Below are 26,341 nucleotides of genomic sequence, written 5' to 3'. Positions count from 1 at the left end.
AATATCAGAGTAATGTACGATTAGTCGTCGGATGTGCTTTTGACATTACAAGTTACAGGCTGATATTTTTCATACTGACACGGGAAACTAAAACATCTACGACATCGAATGAATGAAAATTTCCCGCAGGCACAAGGAACTTTCATAGTTTCTACGGAAGAAACAAAGATCGCTGAAATTTTGAAAAATTTCTCTTTCTTCCAACAATTTGGATGTAAACCATGCATAAGGCAATATTTTCGGAAGTATCGGTAAGAAAATTTTAATAGCATTTTCACAAGAAGCAGTTCCTCGTTGGTCGTCAATCAGATGTGAATAATGTTGAAGGCGCTTGATATAAATTTTAATTTGGCTATAGAAATAAAAACCACATACTATTTGGGGTTATAATAAAAATTAGAGAAAAGCCAAACAAGAAAGGAAATTCAGGAAACTTTCCTGGAAATACACCTGTCTTTGATCGTATTACCTTTAAAATGTAATATGTATGAAATAATATCACTAGTGTTGAAAAAAATAAACATAAAGAAAGAGTATGAGTGGGAATCGATCCAGCTACTCACTCAATACGAAGCTTGAACGGTAACTACATGACAGCCGTCAGCTCGCACATAGAGTTGCAACGCCCCTGTACATCACTAACGCGTAAAACTTCTCTTGCGATTTTTTCGAAATCGCTTAAGTAGTGCGCCTTAGTACTTGCACATCACGTTTGCCGTGCACACGACGTTCGCCTACAGAGATCGGCAACCCCTCTAACACTGAAGCATCTTGAGATTGCATATATACAAGGCGTTGCCTGCCCCGACTGCATCGATCACAAGGACGACAGATGGCAGGAAAGCGCCACTAGAGGTCCTACGTGCCAGGGAATTATTTTCTCCGCCGTGTTACGTGCGCGGAACTGAATCTGCACGAAATCCTCCGCGTCGCGGCTATTTTGGGCGCTGCAAGCCAACACGTTGTCAGTGCTCTCCACCGAAGCCGAGGGCCAATTCTTGCGAGAGCTTTTAGCAGCCCATCACTCAGAGCCCACCGGAAGACACCGCAGCGGTACCTGCCTGTCGGCCAATTACGCCGAACGTTCAGTCTCGGTCATTATGGATTATCAGTGGCATAGCCTTCAGATACCCCACCTTATTCAATGTGTGTTCCAGGTGTATACCTGTTAGTGTCTGCGAAGGTGTACTATTTTTATAGAGAAGAGATTTTCCTTTGTTATTAAATCTCTTTACTGCGGTCGTAATAAACCCATTTATTTGTTTACCCGTGTCTCACTATTGTTTGTCACGCCTCTCTCGTGGGAGATGTAGGTATGTTGCCCTAATGGACTACTGAAAGTGTACAAAATTTTGAAGCAAATCCGTGATCCGTCATGGCCTCCTCTTGTTAGTGACTTTCTCCTGTTGGTTGCTAGTTCATTATTATTTTGTGTTGTTTATTTTCTTTGATTATTGTAACATTCTTGCTCCATTTATTTCTTTACTTCTTAATTTTGTTAGTTAATATTTTCAACTCACAGTTGTTTTTTTTTAGCACTATGTTTCTTATTCTCACTGATAGTTCTTCTTAAGAACCCAATTCCGCAGCTTACATAATGTGTTTATTTTTAGCTGTTATTGTCCTTATCTCTTTGCAGTATTTTACGGATGCCACTTTCTTTCCTCACATTTCTGTTCAGTTTTCTGTATATGTTCGGTACGTGTACCCACAAATACTGCGTAAGGTTTAAGAAACGTGCTGTGTGGACAGCTGAACAATATCTACATTTGGGATCGGCTTGTTGAAAATACGCATACGATTCAAAACATAGCGAACAGTGTTTAAATTTACATACATTCCCGAAGGCTCTGCTGTTTTGGAAGAAGTGGTAATCTACAGTCAGTTGAAAAGAAGAGCTTATGCGTAACTCAATCATCAGACAGAGCTTGGCTGATTGGCTTGGAGTAAACAGGACTAAGCTGCAAGGTGATCAGTCCCTTTCAAATAGAGCTTAGGGAAAATAAGTCCCTAGAACCGTTCACAAAATAGGTATAAAGACTTTACATGATGTCAGTGACATATGCGATAGACGCTCTCTTGGTCCACAAATCACTGTCTCATTATTAATAACCCCCCCCCCCCCCCCACACTCTTGTTCCTCACGTGTACCTATATGTGAATGTACCGTAAGTAATCTAACATACCTTCCCGTTAGCTTTAAGTATTGTTAACGGTAATATGGGTCCATTTTTCAACTACCATGATGTTACAAGTTTTAAAAGACTTACTGTTTGCAAGTTGCAGTTGCACCATGAAACTAATGGCGTAGAGTCGTTTTACTATTCATTACAATACAGAACCACCAACATTGCGGTAAGTATTCGATTATCATGATTACATTCACATCACAACACGGTAATATGGATCGATGTTGCTGCATTTTGTGTGATTTTCCTGATACTAAAGCCTATCAATGCAGTATCTCATGACTGCATGTTGCAGAGGAGGAGTGTGATTAAAGCAATCGATAAGTCTTCGGTGACTGAATTATAGATTGATAAATGAACTCATACATTATTCTGTCAGACAGAGAGACTGTTACTCACTTTCTGATCTTCTGTCTTTTGACTGTGTAGGCATCTGGATTCTTCTCCTGCTGGCAATAGGTTCGTTGTATAAACTTTGATAGAATTAATAGGGTGAAGACAGTGGAATGCTACAATGAGTGACAAGCCTTTGATACGTTAATCGGAAAATACATTGTAACCAAAGGACAACAAAAATTGAGGTAGCCCTGTTACTAAAGTAACTATGATACTGTTCCCGCCTACTAACCATTCATCACAACCTCCCAGACTCCCAGCTCCCAGCAACTCCACTTGAAACTCCTGGTCGAGTGTCCAAACAAGTGAAAACTTCAAGTAAATCCACAGAAAGGCGCAGCCACCGTCTTTGGCCACACCATTCGACATTTTCGGCGTCCAGATTTTCATCTCACCATCTACAACTAACCTATCCCTCTGACTAACACGGAAAGTTTTTAGGACCAACCCTCGACAGAAAACTAAAATGGGATGTACACCTCTTTACCATTCAACACAAAACCCGTAACCTATTAAAGCTACTAACAGGCTGCATCTGGGGTCTGCATCCTACTACCGTTATCCTCTCCTAAAAATCTCCCGTAAACCCCATTCTTACTTACAACACTGCCTGGATCTCCGTCTTCCTTCAATTCGACAGGTCATTTGAAACCCTGGAAAGAGATGCACTCCGCATCGCCTTCCGCATTTGCTATCTTCACATGGAGAGACCTACTACACCGAGTGGTAATGTATGAATACTTAACGCGATTTTATCTTAGTTAAAGTAATAGGGAGTTACTGAGTCTCTCTCATTGCGTCGAGGTGTGACCTTCAAGACAGGGGAGGGAAAATGTACCGTGAGGAAATATCTCAGAAGTGAGAGATAGCTTTTGACAAAAAGTTCTTGGTTAACTTCCCACATCAAACAACACGTTTCACGGTAATTTACAACCAAGTCCTCGAAACCATACTTACCCAACGAACCCATCAGTACCTTGTACCCAATTTCTCTTTCGTTCCACGTATTCCGCCCATGAATTACTACTTTGCCTTACCTTCTTATTTCTCGTGAACTGAATAAACGAAAATCCGCTATATTTGCCTTTCTTAATAACCAGAAAGCCATCGATATGATTTGTCATTATGAATTCATCTTTAAGGAACAAAACTATGCACTCCCAGTTAACTATGTCGGTCCTACGTGTCACAGTCAACATTACTCACTCCCACAACTTTCACCCCACTGTCGGCGTGCGTCAATGATCCGTCCTGCCCCTCTACTTTACGCCCTGTACTCTGCAGAAGAAACGGTTACAGGACAATACAGACTTGCTAGTAGCAATGAGAGGGGAAAAAATTGGGAAATTTGTGGTAAGTTCCTATGGGACCGAATTGTTGAGGTCATCGTTCCTCTAGGCTTACACACTACTTAATCTAACTTAGACTAACTAACGCTAAGGACAACACACACACACACACACACACACACATACATACACTCCTGGAAATGGAAAAAAGAACACATTGACACCGGTGTGTCAGACTCACCATACTTGCTCCGGACACTGCGAGAGGGCTGTACAAGCAATGATCACACGCACGGCACAGCGGACACACCAGGAACCGCGGTGTTGGCCGTCGAATGGCGCTAGCTGCGCAGCATTTGTGCACCGCCGCCGTCAGTGTCAGCCAGTTTGCCGTGGCATACGGAGCTCCATCGCAGTCTTTAACACTAGTAGCATGCCGCGACAGCGTGGACGTGAACCGTATGTGCAGTTGACGGACTCTGAGCGAGGGCGTATAGTGGGCATGCGGGAGGCCGGGTGGACGTACCGCCGAATTGCTCAACACGTGGGGCGTGAGGTCTCCACAGTACATCGATGTTGTCGCCAGTGGTCGGCGGAAGGTGCACGTGCCCGTCGACCTGGGACCGGACCGCAGCGACGCACGGATGCACGCCAAGACCGTAGGATCCTACGCAGTGCAGTAGGGGACCGCACCGCCACTTCCCAGCAAATTAGGGACACTGTTGCTCCTGGGGTATCGGCGAGCACCATTCGCAACCGTCTCCATGAAGCTGGGCTACGGTCCCGCACACCGTTAGGCCGTCTTCCGCTCACGCCCCAACATCGTGCAGCCCGCCTCCAGTGGTGTTGCGACAGGCGTGAATGGAGGGACGAATGGAGACGTGTCGTCTTCAGCGATGAGAGTCGCTTCTGCCTTGGTGCCAATGATGGTCGTATGCGTGTTTGGCGCCGTGCAGGTGAGCGCCACAATCAGGACTGCATACGACCGAGGCACACAGGGCCAACACCCGGCATCATGGTGTGGGGAGCGATCTCCTACACTGGCCGTACACCACTGGTGATCGTCGAGGGGACACTGAATAGTGCACGGTAGATCCAAACCGTCATCGAACCCATCGGTCTACCATTCCTAGACCGGCAAGGGAACTTGCTGTTCCAACAGGACAATGCACGTCCGCATGTATCCCGTGCCACCCAACGTGCTCTAGAAGGTGTAAGTCAACTACCCTGGCCAGCAAGATCTCCTGATCTGTCCCCCATTGAGCATGTTTGGGACTGGATGAAGCGTCGTCTCACGCGGTCTGCACGTCCAGCACGAACGCTGGTCCAACTGAGGCGCCAGGTGGAAGTGGCATGGCAAGCCGTTCCACAGGACTACATCCAGCATCTCTACGATCGTCTCTATGGGAGAATAGCAGCCTGCATTGCTGTGAAAGGTGGATATACACTGTACTAGTGCCGACATTGTGCATGCTCTGTTGCCTGTGTCTATGTGCCTGTGGTTCTGTCAGTGTGATCATGTGATGTATCTGACCCCAGGAATGTGTCAATAAAGTTTCCCCTTCCTGGGACAATGAATTCACGGTGTTCTTATTTCAATTTCCAGGAGTGTACATACATGCCGCGGGAACTGTGGCAAGGTGCCCTAGACTGCGCGGCTACCCCGCGCATCAATGAGAGGGGAGAAAGCGTAGCTGTATGAAATGTAAACTGTGTGCAATCGTGGTTGAAGTACACCGTGCATGGCAAAGTGGCGCCAAAGCAACTATGGCGCACATCGGGCCTTATGACAGGGGTGACCGATGGCTGTGGAGATATGAATGTGCGAATAGATGTGCAACTATTGAGCAACTGACCGCCCAGATGAACCGACGGACCACCAACAGTGTCTCCTCAATGGCCTTTCAGTGGAAGTTGCTGCGAATGGATCTCCACAGCAGGTGCATGCTTCATGCACCCATGTTGACTGCTTTTTATCGGCGACGAAGGCTGGAATTTGTGCGCAAATGCCGCAACTGGACGTCCATTGAGTGCCCTCTTCAGGTGAACCGTGTTTTATTCTCCATCGGACAAACGGCCGTTAGCGTGCATGGTGTGAACCGTCTTAAGGCAAAACACCCTACAACAGTCGTCAGAAGGGTCCAGGCTGCAGGGCATTCCCTGTTTCACGTCGTCATTCTGGAGGACAGTCAATCAACACAACTATGCATCTATCCTTGGGGGAAATGTCCACCGGTGCATGCAGTTTTTTTTCCTTGGCACGATAGCATCTAGTAACAGGACAATGCAACATATCACACAACTCGTAGTCTGTGTGCGTGGTTCGAAGAGCACCAGGTTAAATTTTTCTTACTCTTCTGGCCACTAATTCCCCGGACTTAATCCCAATCAATAATCTGTGGGACCATATAGATTGGGCTGTTGGCGCCACGGATACTCAGCCAAGAGTCAGGAGTCGGCATAGTTCCATGACCTTGTCGTTACCTTCCACAAGGCCAATGACACTCTTCCTGCACTTCTCGCAGCGGTCCGCACTGTAAAAGGTAATATTTTACGCTTTTGGCAAGTGGTCAGTTAATGTGACTAGACAGTGCGGTTGCATAAATTTACATGTCTTTTGTGATCTTTGAGGCCCATGAAAAGTGAGACAGGAACAAAACTGTATTGCTGAAGAGGGAGTGTATGAGATACGACTCTTCAGTGTGGAGGAATCCTTCCGCAGCTGTTCGCTGCATGTTGACTGAAATCAAACCCTTCACTTGTTAACCGTAGTCGTAAAACGAGTCTAAACTGTTGTCCTGTTAACGTGGATCCATTCACAATGTAAAGACGGAATACATGGTCTCGTTTTTACGTGTAGTGACAAATAATTTGACAGACACGACATGTAAAACGTAAAATTACACGTGTTGGAAAATGAAAAGTCGTCGAAATTAGCTAATCACAAGATTTAAATGAAGGTCGTCTACATTACAGCTTACTACAGACAATTTTCTCTGTTATTAAGCACATGGCGGCTGTGAATCCTTACAAAAACAAAATCTGTCATTGATATCTTTTAATACTGAATGTTAATCCCATTCTTGAACCTTTCCTTTATTTGTGCATCTTCTTCGTACAGACTAAACAGCAAAGGCAAGTGTACATTCCTGTCTTACACTATTTTTAATCCGTACACTTCATTACTAGTCTTCCAGTCCTATATCATGATTTGGTTCTCATACGTACCCGTCGTTCCCTATAGCTTACTCCTAATTTTTTCGGAAGTTCAAACATCTTGTGCCATGTTGCATTATCGAACGCTGTTTTCAGGTTGGCAAATCCGATGACCGTATCTGATATTTCTTTAGTCTTGCTTCCATTATCAAGGGCAACGTGAGGACTGCCTCCCTGGAGCCTTTACCTTCCCTAAAGCGAAACTTAGCGTCCTCTAATATATCCTCAGTTTTCTTTTCCTTCCTTCTGCACATTATTTTCGTCAGCAGTTTGGATGCATGAGCTATTAAGCTCGGTAGTTTTCGCACTTGTTTGCTCTTGCTGTCATCGGAATTGAATAAAGGATATTAAAAAAAAGTTCAAATGTGTGTAAAATTCTATGGGACTTAACTGCTAAGGTCATCAGTCCCTAAGCCTACACACTACTTAACCTAAATTATCCTAAGGACAAACACACACACCTACGCCCAAGGAAGGACTCGAACCTCCGCCGGGACCGTTATGGTACATTGCCAGTCTCATAGATACTACCCACTAACTTCAACAGTCGTCTGGCTGACACTTCCCCAACGATTTTAGGAATTTCGATGGAATTTTTTCCATCCCTTCTGCCTTAAGTGATATCAGGTCTTCCAGATCTCTTTCGAAGCCTGACTCTAATACTGCCGGCCGAAGTGGCCGAGCGGTTCTAGCCGCTACAGTTTGGAACCGCGCGATCGCTACGATCGCAGGTTCGAATCCTGCCTCGGGCATGGATGTGTGTGATGTCCTTAGGTTAGTTAGGTTTAAGTAGTTCTAAGTTCTAGATGACTCATGACCACAGCAGTTAAGTCCCATAGTGCTCAGAGCCATTTGAACCATTTGAACAACTTTAATACTAGATCCCCTATGTTATCGGTATCGACTCTAGTTTCTTCTAACACGTCATAAGACAAGTCGTCCCACACAGAGGCCTTCAAAGTACTCTTTCCACCTATCCGCTCTTTCCTCTGCGTTTAGTGGCGGAAATTCCTATTGCTCGCTTAATGTTGCCGCCCTTTCTCTTAATTCATCTAAGGTTGTTTTTGACTCTTCCCTATGCTATACGCTTAGTCCTCCAGACGATCATTTCGTTTCAGACTTGTTCACACTTTTTATGCAGTCACTTCGTTTAGGCTTCCCCGCAGTTCCCGTTCATTTCGTTCCTAAGTGATTTCTCTTTCCGTATTTTTGTCTTTCCCTGAACATTTTTGTACATTCTTCTCTCGTAGATCAACTGAAATATTTCTCGTGTTACCCAAGGTTTCTTCGCAATTACCTTTCTTGTATCTATGTTTGTCCGTCTAGCATCTGTGACCTATTCTTTATTTTGAATAGCTCATTCCTCTTCAACTGAACTGCCTACTGTGGTATTCCTTAGCGTAGTACCCACATGTTCATCGAACTACAAACGCTTCTTATCATTCCCCAATACTTATGTATCCCACTTCCTTCCACACTGGTTCTTTCCAGACGATTATCTTAAACTTCAATTTACTCGTGATCATTACTACATTGTAGTTTGAGTCATGTCTGCTCCGGGGTGCGCCTTACAATCCAGTATCTGATTTCGGAAGCTCTGTCTATGATGCAATCCAGCTGAAATCATCCAGCGTCTCTGGGCCTTTTCCAAGTATATATCCTCCTTTTGTAATTCGTGAACAGAGTTTTCAGTGTAACTAAGTCAAGGAAAAGCTTTCTCCATTCAACTGAAAGCCTCACTGAACCATATTCGAACTTCAGAGTCAACTCATAGCGTTCCAGATCCAGCCACCTTGCATGGTGGATGATCCCGACCGAAAGCCTCCCATCAGGTCACGAAGAAAGCTGATCAATATGGAAGATCCTCAACAGAATGCGCTCTGGAGTTGGAAGAACGAAGACCAACTTGAAAAATTTGGGATTTGCATGCGACTCCACAGCATGTGAATATGGTGAAGAACAGACAATGAGTAATCTTCTTGGCTGCTGCCTATGCCTAACGTCATGCACACCACAGAATGTCATCGATGCCACCAAGGAAGCATGCGAAGTTGCTGCCTATTGGTCACGTCGCATTTAATTGTAATTGCAATGCTTATAGTATCATGTTTTGCCACATTTTGTATAACGTGTAAGCTATAGTGTGTGTTTCTGACACGGTTAAATACATAAATACACTGAAGTTTGTTGCAAAACTCTATTTTCTTTATGATATTGCAGTGCCTGTGTTATTCCGAATTACGATATAAAGTTTCGGAAATGCTTCCACTCTTGGTCCGAAAGCCAACGTTATACTCTTTTGGACATCAGATAAATCGCTCCGTATCCAAATTATGGCAATGATTGCGCTCTTTTCCACTGCCCCCCCCCCTTCCTCCCGACGTGTTTTGTACAGGGTGTTATAAAAAGGTACGGCCAAACTTTCAGGAAACATTCCTCAAACACAAAGAAAGAAAATATGTTATGTGGACATGTGTCCGGAAACGCTTACTTTCCATGTTAGTGCTCATTTTATTACTTCTCTTCAGATCACATTAATCATGGAATGGAAACACACAGCAACAGAACGTACCAGCGTGCCTTCAAACACTTTGTTACAGGAAATGTTCAAAATGTCCTCCGTTAGCGAGGATACATGCATCCACCCTCCGTCGCATGGAATCCCTGATACGCTGATGCAGCCCTGGAGAATGGCGTATTGTATCACAGCCGTCCACAATACGAGCACGACGAGTCTCTACATTTGGTACCGGGGTTGCGTAGACAAGAGCTTTCAAATGCCCCCATAAATGAAAGTCAAGAGGGTTGAGGTCAGGAGAGCGTGGAGGCCATGGAATTGGTCCGCCTCTACCAATCCATCGGTCACCGAATCTGTTGTTGAGCAGCGTACGAACACTTCGACTGAAATGTGCAGGAGCTCCATCGTGCAAGAACCACATGTTGTGTCGTACTTGTAAAGGCACATGTTCCAGCAGCACAGGTAGAGAGTATCCCGTATGAAATCATGGCGGTGAATCGAGGAAGTACAGTACTTACTGACGAAACTAAAATGAGCTCTAACATGGAAATTAAGCATTTCCGGACACATGTCCACATAACATCTTTTCTTTATTTGTGTGTGAGGAATGGTTGGTTGGTTGTTTGGGGGAAGAGACCAAACAGCGAGGTCATCGGTCTCGTCGGATTAGGGAAGGATGGGGAAGGAAGTCGGCCGTGCCCTTTCAAAGGAACCATTCCGGCATTTGCCTGGAGAGATTTAGGGAAATCACGGAAAACCTAAATCAGGATGGCCGGACGCGGGATTGAACCGTCGTCCTTCCGAATGCGAGTCCAGTGTGCTAACCACTGCGCCACCTCGCTCGGTGTGAGGAATGCTTCCTGAAAGTTTGGACGTACTTTTTTGTAACACCCTGTATACCCTCCGCTGCTAGTGCTTTCACCTTCCATCTGTGAGTGTTCATTGCACCGTCATGTCTGATATAGAGGATGGTCACAATGTGACTGGACCATGTAGGAATACACTTTTTGTCTTTAGACAGGATGAACGCTTTATATATTCCATAATTCTCTTCAAATGGTTCAAATGGCTCTATGGGACTTAACGTCGGAGGTCATCAGTCCCCTAGACTTAGAACTACTTAAACCTAACTAACCTAGGGACACCACACACATCCATGCCCGAGGCAGGATTCGAACCTGCGACCGTAGCAGCCGCTTGATTCCGGACTTAAGCGCCTAGAACCGCTCTTCCACAGCGGCCGGCCCCGAATTCTCTATTTATTTCTGAAACTACGTCACTTTCATGCATCCTCCGATTTTCGGCGAGAGGTGCGAGCAACTTACGTAGTCGGTTCATCGAGGAAGATGACGGAAGGGTTGCTGACCAGTTCCTGGGCGATGGAGAAGCGCTTGCGCTGACCGCCGGACAACTTATCAGTGAATGTGTCGCGGCACTCCGAGAGGCCCAGCACATTCAGGACCTCGTCCACCTGCAAAAGAGGAGACCACGTGTACATAATTCTGGTACTTCCATAGGACTGGTGGAGTGCGTCGAAAGCCAGTACGATAGAGAAGAACCGTACCAAAATGAGATAGAGGAGAAGGAGGAAGTCGATGTGGCATAAACGAGTGATCCAGTAATATGGCAAGAGTCTAATACACTACTGGCCATTAAAATTGCTACACCAAGAAGAAATACAGATGATAAACGGGTATTCATTGGACAAATATATTATACTAGAACTGACATGTGATTACATTTTCACGCAATTTGGGTGCATAGATCCTGAGAAATCAGTACCCAGAACAACCACCTCTGGCCGTAATAACGGCCTTGATGCGCCTGGGCATTGGGTCAAACAGAGGTTGGATGGCGTGTACAGGTACAGCTGCCCATGCAGCTTTAACACGATACCACAGTTCATCAAGAGTAGTGACTGGCGTATTGTGACAAGCCAGTTGCTCGGCCACCATTGACCAGACGTTTTCAATTGGTGAGAGATCTGGAGAATGTGCTGTCCAGGCAGCAGTCAAACATTTTCCATATCCAGAAAGGCCCGTACAGGACCTGCAACATGCGGTCGTGCATTATCCTGTTGAAATGTAGGGTTTCGCAGGGATCGAATGAAGGGTGGATCCACGGGTCGTAACACATCTGAAATGTAATGTCCACTGTTCAAAGTGCATTCAGTGCAAACAAGAGGTGACAGAGACGTGTAACCAATGGCACCCCATACCATCACGCCGGGTGATACGCCAGTATGGCAATGACGAATACACGCTTCTAATGTGTGTTCACCGCGATGTCACCAAACACGGATGCGACCATCACGATGCTGTAAGCAAAACCTGGACTCATCTGAAAAAATAGCGTTTTGCCATTCTTGCACCCAAGTTAGTCGTTGAATACACCATCAAGGGTGTTCCTGACTGTGATGCAGCGTCAAGGGTGACCACAGCCATGGTCTCCGAACTGATAGTCTAAGCTGCTGCAAACATTGTCGAACAGTTCGTGCAGATGGTTATTGTCTTCCAAACGTCCCCATCTGTTAGGTATCGAGGCGTGGCTCCACGATCCGTTACAGCCATGCGGATAAGATGCCTGTCATCTCGACTGCTAGTGATACGAGACCGTTGGGATCCAGCACGGCGTTCCGTAATACCCTCCTGAACGCACCGATTCCACATTCTGCTAACAGCCACTGGATCTCGACCAACGCGAGCAGCAATGCCGCCATACGATGAACCGATATTGCGATAGGAAACGTGATGGTACGCATTTCTCCTCCTTACACGAGGCATCACAACAACGTTTCGCCAGGCAACGCCGGTCAACTGCTGTTTGTGTATGAGAAATCGGTTGGAAACTCTCCTCATTGCAGTACGTTGCAGGTGTCACCACAGGCGCCAACCTTGTGTGAATGATCTGAAAAGCTAATCATTTGGATATCACAGCATCTTCTTCCTGTCGGTTAAATTTCGCGTCTGTAGCACGTCATGATCGTGGTGTAGCAATTTTAATGGCCAGTAGTGTAAAACAGAGATCGGTTTCAGCTCAAATAACTCAGTATGAGTCGATGGTGTATCCATGGAACAGCTTATATCTACCGAGATTACGAATTAGAAAGCAACATGAAATGGTGTCAAAAATCTGTGAAATGACCAACCACTTCGTTTTGATCCCCGTATGGCGGGGAAAATAATGAGTTGTCTGAAGTGAGGTAGCCGTGGCAACAACTAACCATCGTGCCTTGGTCAATGGCTAGTCGACAGATAACACAAAAAGTTCAAAACAATGTGGCAAAAAATATCAAAGTAAAACACTAAATCCGACATCTCAGTATAAATTATAGAGGTAAGGTTTAAGAAAAGATAGACTAATGTCTAAAAAATACTGACGTGAAAATAGCCTTTATCACCACTGATCAACTGAAGAACAAATTAAGACACAATAAAAAGAAAAAAGGTTCTTACAGTTTGGCAGTCTCGGGCGACTGCCAGATCAGCTGTTCAGATTTCACCAAAAGTCATATTGAACAAGCTGGGATAGGAGACTGTCCATACAATTTAAAGAACATACTGAAGCTACGAAGACTACAGAATCTTTTGGAAATTGTCTAGTAATATCCAAACAGCATATTGACAGTATAAAAGCAAATTTGACGAGCTGGAAAAAGGAAGTTACTGAGTCTCTTGAGGAACATAAAATTTTTTTGCATCTCTAGGAGCCGGTAATTTACTTAATGACCAAGAAGTAATAAATATTCCAGAATTAGAATCAAGAACGGCTGTCAACTAGAGTAGCTTACAAGCAGATATCCTGCCTTGTTGTGAAGCAACTTACAGCAATCAATAAAGGCAAGTCTTCCAGTCCAGATAACATAAAATCGTTACAACTGCTGAACGCTGACTTCTGGGTGCCATATGAAAGGCGCAGCACTGTTCTCTTCCACATGGCTTCCGGCTTTCAGCCACCAAGACATGCATCATGCACTTCTGTTGCTGTTGTACTGTCCATTTACAACCAGAACTCTGCCTCGACGAACAATTGCTCACTGAAATGGAGTCTTATCTCCTTGGACTGGTCTTCACTGCTTAGTTGACGTGGTTTCCCCAGCTTTACCAACTTAAGCGAACGTGCTGGTCACATCTCAATCCTATTAACTGTTTCTCTGACACCAGTTGAGGCACAGACCACCCTGCCATTTTGCAGCTTTACAGAACTCTGATACCGTTCCGTTTTGATTATGGGAGTGCGACATATCGCTTGGCATTACCTACAGAATTGTGGATGCTTGATTGGATACACCATTGTGCGGTGTGACTTGCGACAAGTGCTTTTTGGAACAGTTCTATGAACAGACTACTCATAGAGGCTGGGGGCGCTCCAATACAGACCATGTTCCAAAACGTGCTGCTCAACAATGCGATGCACATTCACTGAACTCCCGAGCATCCAATACACAATTTTCTTTTCCTGGTAGGGAGATCCGCCTCCCGCAACAAAGGCCCAGGACTGGAGTCACGACTGCAGATCACAAACAGTGTCTACAGTGACAAGGTTCAAGCCACATTAGTTCCTAATTTTTTTGTTTTAGAATTCTGTATCGCGCCTTTAGATCTCATGAAGCATTCAGTGAGTAAGGCGGTTCTGCAGAACGCACACCGTCTGGAGTAAGACCCCATATATTCATGCCGGTGAGCCGTAACTATGTACACTACTAGCCATTAAAAATATTACACCACGAAGATGATGTGGTACAGACGTGAAATTTAACTGACAGGAAGAAGATGCACTGATATTAAAATGAATAGCCTTTCAGAGCATTCACACAAGGTTGGCGCCGGTGGAGACACCTACAACGTGCTGACATGAGGAAAGTTTCCTACCGATTTCTCATACTCAAACAGCAGTAGACCGGCGTTGCCTGGTGAAACGTTGTTGTGATGCCTCGTGTAAGGAGGAGCAATGCGTTCCATCACGTTTCCGACTTTGATAAAGGTCGGAACTTTGATAAAGGTCGGATTGTAGCCTATCGCGATTGCGGTTTATCGTATCGCGACATTGCTGCTCGCGTTGGTCGAGATCCAATGACTGTTAGCAGAATATGGAATCGGTGGGTTCAGGAGCGTGATATGGAACGCCGTGCTGGATCCCAACGGCCTCATATCACTAGCAGTCGAGATGACAGGCACCTTATCATAATGGCTGTAACGGATCGTGCAGCCACGTCTTGATCCTTGAGTCAACAGATGGGGACGTTTGCAAGACAACAACCATCTGCACGAACAGTTCGACGACGTTTGCAGCAGTATGGACTATCAGCTCGGAGACCATGGCTGCGGTTACTCTTGACGCTGCATCACAGACAGGAGCGCCTACGATGGTGTACTTAACGACGAACCTGGGTGCACGAATGGCAAAAAGTCATTTTTTTTGGATGAATCCGGGTTCTGTTTACATCATCATGATGGTCGCATCCGTGTTTGGCGACATTGCGGTGAACTCACATTGGATGCGTGTATTCGTCATCGCCATACTGGCGTATCACGCTGCGTGATGGTGTGGGGTGCCATTGGTTACACGTCTCGGTCACCTCTTGTTCGCATTGACGACACTTTGAACAGTGGACGTTACATTTCAGATGTGTTACGACCCGTGACTCTACCCTTCATTCGATGCCTGCGAAACCCTACATTTCAACAGGATAATGCACGACCGCATGTTGCAGTCCTGTACGGGCCTTTCTGGATACATAAAATGTTCCACTGCTGCCGTGGTCAGCACATTCTCCATATCTGTCACCAATTGAAAACGTCTGGTCAATGGTGGCCGAGCAACTGACTCGTCATAGTACGCCAGTCACTACTCTTGATGAACTGTGGTATCTTGTTGAAGCTGCATGGGCAGCTGTACCTGTACACGCCATCCAAGCTCTGTTTGATTCAATGCCCAGGCGTATCAAGGCCGTTATTACGGCCAGAAGTGGTTGTTCTGGGTACTGATTTGTCAGGATCTATTCTCCCAAACTGCGTGAAAATGTAATCACATATCAGTTCTAGTCTAATGTATTTGTCCAATGAATACCCGTTTATGATCTGCATTTCTTCTTGGTGTAGCAATTTTAATGGCCACTAGCGAATATGAAGATGGTATCTGTTCCTTCGGATATGCCCGAAAGAACAGATACCATCTTCATATAAATACTTAAGGCTCACCGGCTATTTGATCATGTTTTGTGCGGATGCACGAACAGTGCCCGAGCTCTTACGGGATTCGGTTAAGCGGCGAGTAATGGGCAGGGGCACTACGAATATAGTGCGGGACAGTAAGTTGGCGGAACCGCGCGACTGCTACGGTTGCAGGTTCGAATCCTGCCTCGGGCATGGATGTGTGTGATGTCCTTAGGTTAGTTAGGTTTAAGTAGTTCTAAGTTCTAAGGGACTGATGACCACAGATGTTAAGTCCCATAGTGCTCAGAGCCATTGGAAGTAAGTTGGCAATGTGGGTCTCACGGGAGGCGCGCCAGAGATACTTCATTTCAGTCGCACTATCCTCTGTGCCCTCGGGGGCTCAGATGGAAAAATATCGGTAGTGATGTTCTTTCGTCTGACGTGAGAACAGCGTGGTACAATGTAGTCAATAACATCATCAGCACTAATGGACGTCTCTTTGCCATCGGTTTAAGTGACACTAACCTTTGCAGCAAACGCAACCTCGTTGATAGTGTGCCTCATCGTTACACATGTGGAGATCGGATTATCAACTGGAAGTGGACCAGGGAGAAAATTGCTCAAATAACAAGAACTTCAGCAAACAATGTACCGACTAACATTTTCTTCAGACCAGAGGAAAGTTATTACCCTCAGGCAAAAAATAACGCAGTCATTTGGTTAATGGGCAAATATACAAGTTATGTTTTTAACAATATTGGGAGCGATGAACATATTGAATACAAGATGTATATGGAAAATGAATTCAAGAAAATACTTAAGTATCAGAATCACAATAAGAAAAATGGTAACATGCTCCGAATTGTCTTCAACAGAATGGGTATAGGTTAGGAACGGGATTCCTAGTAGAGAGGGAATTGGTTGGGTCACGTTCCCGACCCTAACCTCACCTGCAAGTCACACATGAAAAATAGTAGTACAGCAGATACAAGAATATGGCGACAAACATCTGGTGTCTGATATAAAGGAAGATCTTGAACTCCTTATGGATGCGTTTAGAAGGCTGGAACTGACAAAAATAACAAGGCAGTGAAGTATTTTGCGATGTCGCTGTTCGGGACTGCTCTTCTGTCCACGTAATTTACCCTGAAAGCAACACACATCGAGGATTTACTGAATGATTAATTTGGGTCTGGGAAATGATGATGAGGAACCGGCTGCAGAGGAAGAAAATGTGCATGCTGAACTGCCACCAGTGGAAGGTGTTAAATGTGCTACTGCTAAAGACTCATTTTTTGAATGCTGTAATTTATGACTGCAATTATCTGCCACCTTATTTATGTCATTTCATTGTAGCCATTTTTGTTACTGTTTTCGTGGAATAATAAAAATAATAAAAAAAGATGGATAGAGCGTCTGCCATACAAGCAGGAGATCCCGGGTTCGAGTCCCAGTCGGGGCACACATTTTTATCGGTCCCCGTTGACTTGTATCACGGCCTGTATGCAGCTAAGAGTATTCATTTCATTGTATTGATTTAATTGTAACTTCTCACATAAATGTTACGCTTAAGCGCCATTTAACAACAACAAAGAAATCAGGATAGTCATCCAGCACTAAGGTGCTTTAACTCTTCCATGCAAGTGTTTCATATATTTGGATGTATCATTTAAGAAAAAGGATGGTAGTCATAAAGTGGGATCAAAGCTTACACGTAACGCCTTGGCGTTCCTGTTTCAGAAAATATGACATGAACTTAATGGGGTAGAGATTGATCGTTCACTTGATGTTGGCGTAGCATCAACACATAAAATGTATGTGTCATCCTCACCCTGGGATTTGAATGGTGTAGGAAACGCAGGATGGTTCATAGACGAACATGTGGGCAGAACAGCAGAAGAGTACCGCCGATTCACTGCATGCATAGACGGATAGCAACTCATACATTCAAGGAGCTCAAGGGCAAAATCAGTTCATCATCAATAAACTGTATGGGAAATCCCATACATCACTGTGGCAGACGAGGAACGTGTGAAGCTTTTAAAAATTCTGAATACCAGTGCATATCTGCCATTGACTTCCCGCTCATGGGGTTTTTTGACTATCCAGCGCCACTGACAGCGAGCAAACACCGGCCATTAAAACCTCCGTGCTTCGGGAAACACTAAGATTCATCATACTGGTATTTCAGAACAACAGAAGGGGAAATTTAGCACATGATTCCGCCGTATTTGACAACCGTAATTTAACTAATGCCAGAATCTACTTGAATTCAGAATTCTGTCCATATGACAGTTTAATGCTACAGCGTGACCAGAATGTATACAGGCTAGCATTTGACATGTATGCCAGGTCTTATTATGAAGGTACTGAAGAGGAAGAATGCTTACTAAGTCCACGGAAATTCAAGGAACTGGAACAATTATCGTAATAAACTGTTATAAGCAAGGTGAGATCATTAAAACAGGATCAAGTTGAATTTGAATCCTCTTCAAATTTCCCAGCGTACGCTCTAATTCTGAATGAGTGTGTCATTAACTGTTGCTCACTTACTAGTGTTATCCAGCGTACTGTACAAATGACCAAGTTCTGTGTCGTACCCACAGCATTTCGCAATGACGATTTTTAGTATGAACGTCGTTGCTGACATTCAATGCTTCTATGATGATGAGTGTAGACAATTCATATTTAGAGATGTTGCATTCATGGTCTATACAGAAGATGCTGGTATAATAGAGATATTCACAGCAAGAATTGCATCACCGACGCCTTTCAAGGATATGAATATCGCTAAAATACGGAAGAGTGCAACGTGGTTTACATGTTTCCTCCATGGACTCCACTGGGATGACCCTGGTAGACCTCACAAAGATATTGTGACTGCACTTTGAATATTCGATCATCCTGATACCATCATCGATGCCAAAGGAAAAGTGAAGATCACGTGGATATAACGAATCTTCAAATTTGCATCTATTCAAGACCTGGAAGTCTACTGGTGCCCTGCTATCCATCAGCTCAAGAAGAAGATGTGTCAAAATAGGGTTGTGTCTGCTTGTGAAAATGTAAAATTTCTTTTAAGTTGGATTAATGAAAATATATGAGTTTCTTTTACCGCACAATTTCTGTTTCTTTCTTTCTAGATAGCTCCTGCCTAGATAGTATGTAGCTTTCCCCAGATCCTATTTCTGTGGCTTTGTTCGAGCACAGGTGATATAATTTCAGACATTCTTCCTATATGTGTTTCACAGCGGACACGATCACGCGCCGCCTGTTTCCGAAAATCTATATGCGCAGCACGATAGGCGAAATCCCATTCAATGATAACATATACTTTATATTTTTCCATCTTAAACGTTACGTCCCTGATGCTTCAAACTAATACCTTGTGCAGCCTGCACAGCCTTTATATACATTTTTAAAGGTGGGGATTTGTGAAATAACAATGAAGACGTATGGTAACAAATAAATTTTTAATTCAGACATAAATATTCACAGTAGTTATACAGCCTTACATTCACAAACCTTGTTGTTTTTGCAATACACTAAGTACTACTGCTTTTAAATTCACAGTTATTGATACTGTCCGAAATTTGTTTTATGTACAGTTTTTGTTTTTACAAATAATAGTACTGGTAGAAAAAAATTACTTTACATTGCAGTACTGATTACAGCTTTGCAGACGTACAGTTTCTCTTACACTAATACTGTTACTATTATTTGTACTAGTGAAATTCTAACCAAACAGAAAACTTAATTTATAATGAAAGGAATGAACCTAATAAGTTCAGGTCAAATAGATGCACTAAAATGAACTGGGTGGGACTCACACTTTAAAATAGTATGGCTTGGACAGTTATTTGTATGTGAAACTTAAAAAATATTCTATTTGCACATGCACTCAGAAAATCAAACAAGCTCATGAAGTGCAAAAGAGAGGAATACAGTAAAGCAATTTTTCCACCATTTACAATTTTTTTGACTTTTTTGATGATTCTAGTTCAATTTTTAAACTTATATACAGCACTCAGACAATCACACATGCTCATGAAGTGCAAAAGAGAGAAATACAGTAAAGCAATTTTCCTTCATTTACAATATTTTAACTCTTTTGATGATTCTAGTTCAATTTTTAAACTTATATACATATACTGTACGTTTTTAACTTTTTTATAATTTTTATATCTTTTCCAGCACATAGTGCTTATATATTCATGCATACACAGTATGCTACTTATTAAGAAAACAATAAACAGGATGTGATTACAAACAGGCACACATAGTTACACAGGAATCCACACTCAGAGGCACTCGCAAGCATACACACAGACACACAAGCAATTACACATGCCGGCACACCATACACCACACACACATACAATATTTACATTACAATAAAAGAACTATACTATTCGGCCCAAGTTCTCACTGAGCCAGTCACAGACACACACACACACATACACACACACACACACACACACACACACACACACACACACACAACTCTCTCTCTCTCTCTCTCTCTTTCTCACTGTCGGAGCTCGCCGCCCCCACCCCACCTCTCCTGCTTTAAGTAAATAGTGTGGGTAGGGGAGGGTTTCGATCCAGTAATCACAAATGGCTTTTTTAAGAGTTGACAATCCAACTTTGGACTGTAGCACAGTGTACACCTCATGATCTCGTGATCGAATACTCATTTGCTGTACCGTATGTGGAGATTGTGGCAGAGCAGTGCGAAACCACCGTACAGGCAATCTTTGACCATGAGGACACATGACATGGCATGTCGCACACCATTAGCCTTCCTCTGGGTAGCTCCATCTATTGTACGATATGCGTACATTTTGCATGTTGGATCCACAAACTCCACAATCGGCAATCCACCTGCCTCATCATTTATCAAGCCGATAACCTTCTTGTTTTGAGGAACAACACCATAAAACGGCTGCATATCCTGATGTGTAGAATTCATTACCATGACACCTAATTATTTCATATGAATCACAGTTCTTCACCAAATAGATGAAGCTATCTGTATCCATATAAAGTGACTTTGGTACCACAAAATGAGTTTTAGTAAATTCATACTGGAAGTGGTGCATGTGGAGTTTGGAGGTGTCCGGTATACGCATACCCAAATAGATAGTTTTCGTAAATTCTGCTGAAACCTTCGGCATCTCCACAGCAACAAAGTTGTCACTGAAAATAGTGACTGCATTAAATTTGGTCTGGTGATGCACTTTCTTACGCCCCAACTCCCATCCCATTCAGCCTTAATCAAAATATCGTGTTCATTTCTTACATTCTGTGTGGTTTTAAAAAAATTGAATTATAATTTATAAAAATCTTTTCCGAAAACAATATTTGCGCCCACCCTATGTTCGTAATTTAATTCAATCTACTCCTTCAACCAGCGGGACTGATTGAAGGAGATAGCCCAGGCGATTCTATCTAGCTCCACCCCTAAGCTAAGACACTACTGGAGATTACGATCATGAATTATGTACCTCCGCTTGGGTCCAACAGCGATATCAGCTCAGGTATAGTGCTTCCTCATGGAACTTGTTGCTCTGGACATAATGGCATTTTGCTTGTCATTTCATGCATACTAACAGTGTATATGAGGTCTGTTTCCACTACATACCCTACATCAGACTCAGCCGCCAGAAACATTATTTTTGCACCTAATCTCTCTAATTCGTTTTTGGGCACCTACTGAAACCCACCAACCGGGAGTGGTTGCATCATGGGGTACCTGTACAAGTTTTTCACATACAAATGTAGAATATAACTTGAATCTAAAGTTGCGTTGAACCCCACACCCATTCGTGGATTATTTGCCTTGTCATGTCTATGTACACACTGGAAAAGTCCTCCACGGATCCCGCACTCATAAAAAAGAAGATGTCCGATGTCTTGAGCATCGCGTTCCAGGACAACTCAGGTGCTGTGCAATAAAAGATGGGATCCAGAGAGTACATGAACATTCATACACTATTGAACTTTTCAAAAACATCCATAAAGAAGGACACGTCAGTGTCCATGTATGGCCTTGTCTATTCACCGACATTGGGAATGTTGAATTCCGACTAGATATTCGCAGCATGTTCATAATCTGCAATAGTTATGAATGCTTGTGATTACTGGCAAATGCATCTGCGTTAGGTAGTCTAGTTTCATAGAGTTTTGTCTTGCTATTCAGATACTCGTAAGGGAAAGCTCCTTTCCTAGTCACAAGTCGAAAATTTTCCTCATTAGGCTATGCAGATTGGGTGATGTGCATATTCTCCTGAGGTAGAGTGGCAAGTTTCTGGAGTGAACGCTGCATGAAAAGTATTCAAGGAAGTGAAATGTAATTTTTTGCGTCATTCATTTCAAGAAATAAAAATACTTCTTTACACTTGCAGGCAGGATTCTTAACTGATTTTTCTCCCAGCCAAAATTAGCCAATTGCTGAACTAGACATTGAGCGCCATACCCATATAAATTATGGAAAAAAACGGGTGTGTACCTTGGTGAAAATGAAATGTCGTGTGACGAGGGCCTCCCGTCGGGTAGACGGCTCGCCTGGTGCAAGTCTTTCGATTTGACGCCACTTCGTCGACTTGCGCGTCGATGGGGATGAAATGATGATGATTAGGACAACACAACACTCAGTCCCTGAGCGGAGAAAATCTCCGAACCAGCCGGGAATCGAACCCGGTCCCTTAGGATTGACTGTCTGTCACGCTGACCACTCAGCTACCTGGGGCGGACTGTACCTTGGTAACTGGAACTTCGAATAGCGTGCATTGTGAGCTGCACCATGGAGGTTCCCAGTAAGATGAGAATGATCTCCAAGGGGAGTTTCAGCTTTCTATTTAACGGCAGCCCACAAATATTACTGTTAATCGTGTCATTGTATAATTTTTTATCCTCCTCCGATTCGGTCAAGGCGAAGCTGGTGCTGTAAAGCACATGAACATCCCATGAGAGTTTTCCAAGCTCAATGAGCAACCAAACCTCAACATTATCCCCAACATAAGATTGACAACAGTTAAGACTCGAATCTCATGAGCATGGAATTTGGTGCGCTGCCACATACGGTACAGGAGTTTGCGTGAAGGTGCTATATGAGCCTATGGAGTTCCCTTCACAGTGGGTGTTAGGGGCAAGGAGACATTCGAAGTCTACATAACCAACAAACGGACATTGTTCTTGGTGGTGAGCATTCTTGAATTTAATGAAATTGTTTTCTTCTGTAGGCATAACAACCTTGGACCTTTTTTCTGAAAAGATGTTTATACACATGAGGCAAATGTGTGATTCACACTTGTGTTTATTGGGTTGGGAGTTAAGGAGGCGGGGCATGTCTTTGATCCAAACAATGTTGATTATCATCTTCAGAGAAGAGCAGCATGCTCACCTGCATATTTCGAAAAATGGAGTGGTCCAACTACAGTATGTTTGTTCTGCTCATCTGATTTGCTTTTATGCTTATTGAGGCCATAAACTGAACTGATACTATGGGATTTTGTGCCTCAAATTTTGTGTCTCCTGAATCTTTACAGGGAACTTTATACCATCAAAGTTATACCCCCTGGGGATCTTTTTTTTCGAGCATGTGGTATTGACCTTGATGCTGTGGATGTACACTGTTATTTTTCTCGCAAACCAAGACTGACCACGCAAAACTAACATTACCCTTTTCATTTTGGACTTTAATACAAACCTGCTTGTTCTTAATATCCTTAGAGAATCTGATATAACTGGACCCTCCATTTGATCATAGACATGAATATTGACGTCAAGGTGTGGTGCTTGGCTGAGTGCTTTAGCGGACCCTCTTACTTTCATCTCGGAAAACTGGGCCAGTAGGGCAACCAAGGTGGCTTCATTATTCCACTCGGCGATTGCTGTACTTTGAGATACAATGTCATTATCAACCAAGATGTTGTACAGGCTTTTCTCCTCAGCAGCACCCTGCAGTTTGGGTGGGTGGGTGGGGGGGGGGGGGGGGTGAGTCAATTATCAGCAGACTTCTGCATTACATTTAATGGTGTCGTATCTTATGTCTCCGATCATCTAGGTTTTTGAGGATCTCGGTCTACAGTACTGGGAGCCATGCTTCTAGAAATCTGACTGGGTTGCGATACCCCCAGTCTGATTCTCTAGTGAAGAATATAAGCTCCTCATAGGCTCTAGCAACCGCCGAGTATTCTAGAGGGGCACAATGCCGCCAATTTGGTGTCCTTCACTATTAGGATGGTACAGAGCACTGCCGCTACCCAGAGGATCATTATCATTATCGCTGCAACCAAGAGACGACTGCATCCCTCCAGTGGATGTCGGCATTGGGGAGGAGATGCCTTATGGGGTGAGGGGTAAGCGCCGACGCATACTTACCTTTCGCTGCTGGTAAGGGTGGATGGAGCCAGAATAGGAGGAGGTGGCCAGCCTGGGGTATGGGAGATTGTTGCTCACGGTCAGTCAGCTGCTGCTCTAACGCTGCAACAGCGAGATCAGAAATTGCATAAACACTCGTTACAATTTGAATACTTGACGATACGTTTTCTGGACATGTAAACTAATCTTGAGATGTACTTACGTGATGGTAGCGCAACCTCTTCTACTTGCTGGAGACTTTCAGCTTCCAGCTGACGGTTTAATTCAGCCAGCTTTTCGGAAATGAATGGCACAATAGCAAAAAAAAAAAAAAATAAAAAAAAAGAACTTACATAACCACTTGTAGCGAAAATGTATCACAATCTCAAAAGGTTTGAGTACTTTACTACGAAATTTTATAACTTAATTTCAACGCATAATTTTTATATTAACACTTATATGGCAATTGCCCTAAGTTTGGCAATTTCCCATGACCATTGCTACTGCCATTGCTACTGGCTGACTGTTTCACATTGTGAGAATAACACTGACACAACGAGGCACTGTCAAGGCTAATGATGATTGTGTGGGGGTTGGGCTTTATATACCTCCAGACTCCACCCTCTATTTTGCAGAGGACCAATAGGAAATCAGAATGTCGTACCATCAAGTTATAACTTTTCGCCTTTTTCTTCAAGCAGGCTGAAGCAGGCTCCGTGTAGATGGTTGAGAAACAGAATGCTGCTGTGATGAAGAAAAAAGTTCTGCGACAGATTGATAGAGGGAACTGTTTGCTGCCAAGTGGCTGCAAGTGGCTGGAAAATTGGACGCAGGTGCTAGCTTTAGAAAAACACTGTTTGTTCATTCAGGGACAAACAGATAACTTCCGACACAGATCTTTTTCATTAGGGCACAGCTGTGGCAGGAAAACACTAAACTTCGAAAACAAATCTATTGCTCGTGATAAATACCCACTGCCGCGCCTAGGGAACCGCAGCTCACATTACAGTTATCGGCCAATTTCTCTTTGACTGCTGGCCAGCCGCTGCAGGCCCCGCACAATTTATAAACCGTGGAATCTTGGCACCACGCGCTCCGATTGGCCGCGGGAACCATAGCGTTGCCTGTCAACCGACGAACGGCAACAGGGCAATACCACGGCCAATCGGAGCGCGTGGAGCCAAGATTCCACAGTTTACAAATGGTGCGTTGTCGACCTACAAGACATTAGCAATTTTGGTTCCTACTGGCATATTTCGTGGGCAGAGTTAGGGATGTAAAAGAAGGGAACTAGCTTTTCGGCTTTTCTGGCAGCTTCAAAGGCATTTAAATCAAAATATCTTGACTTACTCGCACGTTTCTACGAGTTTCCCAGCTCAGCGAGCTCTTTTAGCTGCAGCATGTTGGCACGCCTGCACCTTGCAGTTTATAGACTGCAGTCCTTATTCCTTTCCTCAAAATCCGAAGATTCGCCAGCCATAGTGAACAATACGCGAGACTATTCGGAAATTAAGGTCCGATCGGTGACGAAATGGAAACCACAGTGAAAATAAAAAATGTTTCATTTGCAACTGTTTCTATACCACCAAACTACTTTTCTACATAGTCGACGCTCTGAGTTACACATCTGCCATTCTGAATTTCTGAATTTCGTTGTCTATGTGAAAATTTTGTCTCTATAGCCAGTGGTTCAAATGAACAGAGATGAAACTCAGTTGGAGCCAAGTGCGGGTGGATCTATCGGAAACGCCGCAGGGTCCTCCTCACTGCCCCTGTGGTATGCGGCCGAGTATTGTCATGAAGAAGGAAATGCATGACAGGTACGTTATGCAGGGCTGCTTGAAATAGGCGAAGCCTCGCAGTGTGCACCCATAGTTGGCCTGAGGCACTATTGCTCTAGGCATCTTTATGCGCTCACAACTGGAAAGAGCGACATGACCCACAGGCGTACTAGAGACACTTCTAACAAATCTATGCAACACTTAAAAATCTGATTTTCATTGTCGTTCCCATTTTGCGACCTATCGGAACTTACTTTCTGAATTGTCCTTGCATAATATCATAGGGCTGAGGGTCATATATGTAACAGCTAAACAAGTTTTTCTGGGGGTGGATTTGTTCCTGGGGAAATGACATCATGTATTATGTTATTTTACTTGACAAGATTCATTATACAGTATGAGCCAAGAAGACTTTACGACTTTAGAATGATAC

At 43.9% G+C, this 26,341-nt stretch overlaps 1 protein-coding gene across 1 annotated transcript in view; it reads right to left on the bottom strand.

Annotated features, from left to right (window-relative positions):
* LOC126416119 (ATP-binding cassette sub-family G member 1-like) overlaps positions 1 to 26,341 on the bottom strand; it is a 379,097-nt gene that overhangs the window by 133,239 nt on the left and 219,517 nt on the right. The window contains exon 4 of the mRNA XM_050083643.1: positions 10,934 to 11,079. Coding sequence (XP_049939600.1) covers positions 10,934 to 11,079 — 146 coding nt within the window. The remainder of the gene's footprint in view (positions 1 to 10,933; positions 11,080 to 26,341) is intronic.

This window comes from Schistocerca serialis, chromosome 8, assembly GCF_023864345.2.
Source record: "Schistocerca serialis cubense isolate TAMUIC-IGC-003099 chromosome 8, iqSchSeri2.2, whole genome shotgun sequence".
Taxonomy (NCBI): Eukaryota; Metazoa; Arthropoda; class Insecta; order Orthoptera; family Acrididae; genus Schistocerca; species Schistocerca serialis.
This window is presented reverse-complemented; position numbering and strand designations above follow the sequence as displayed.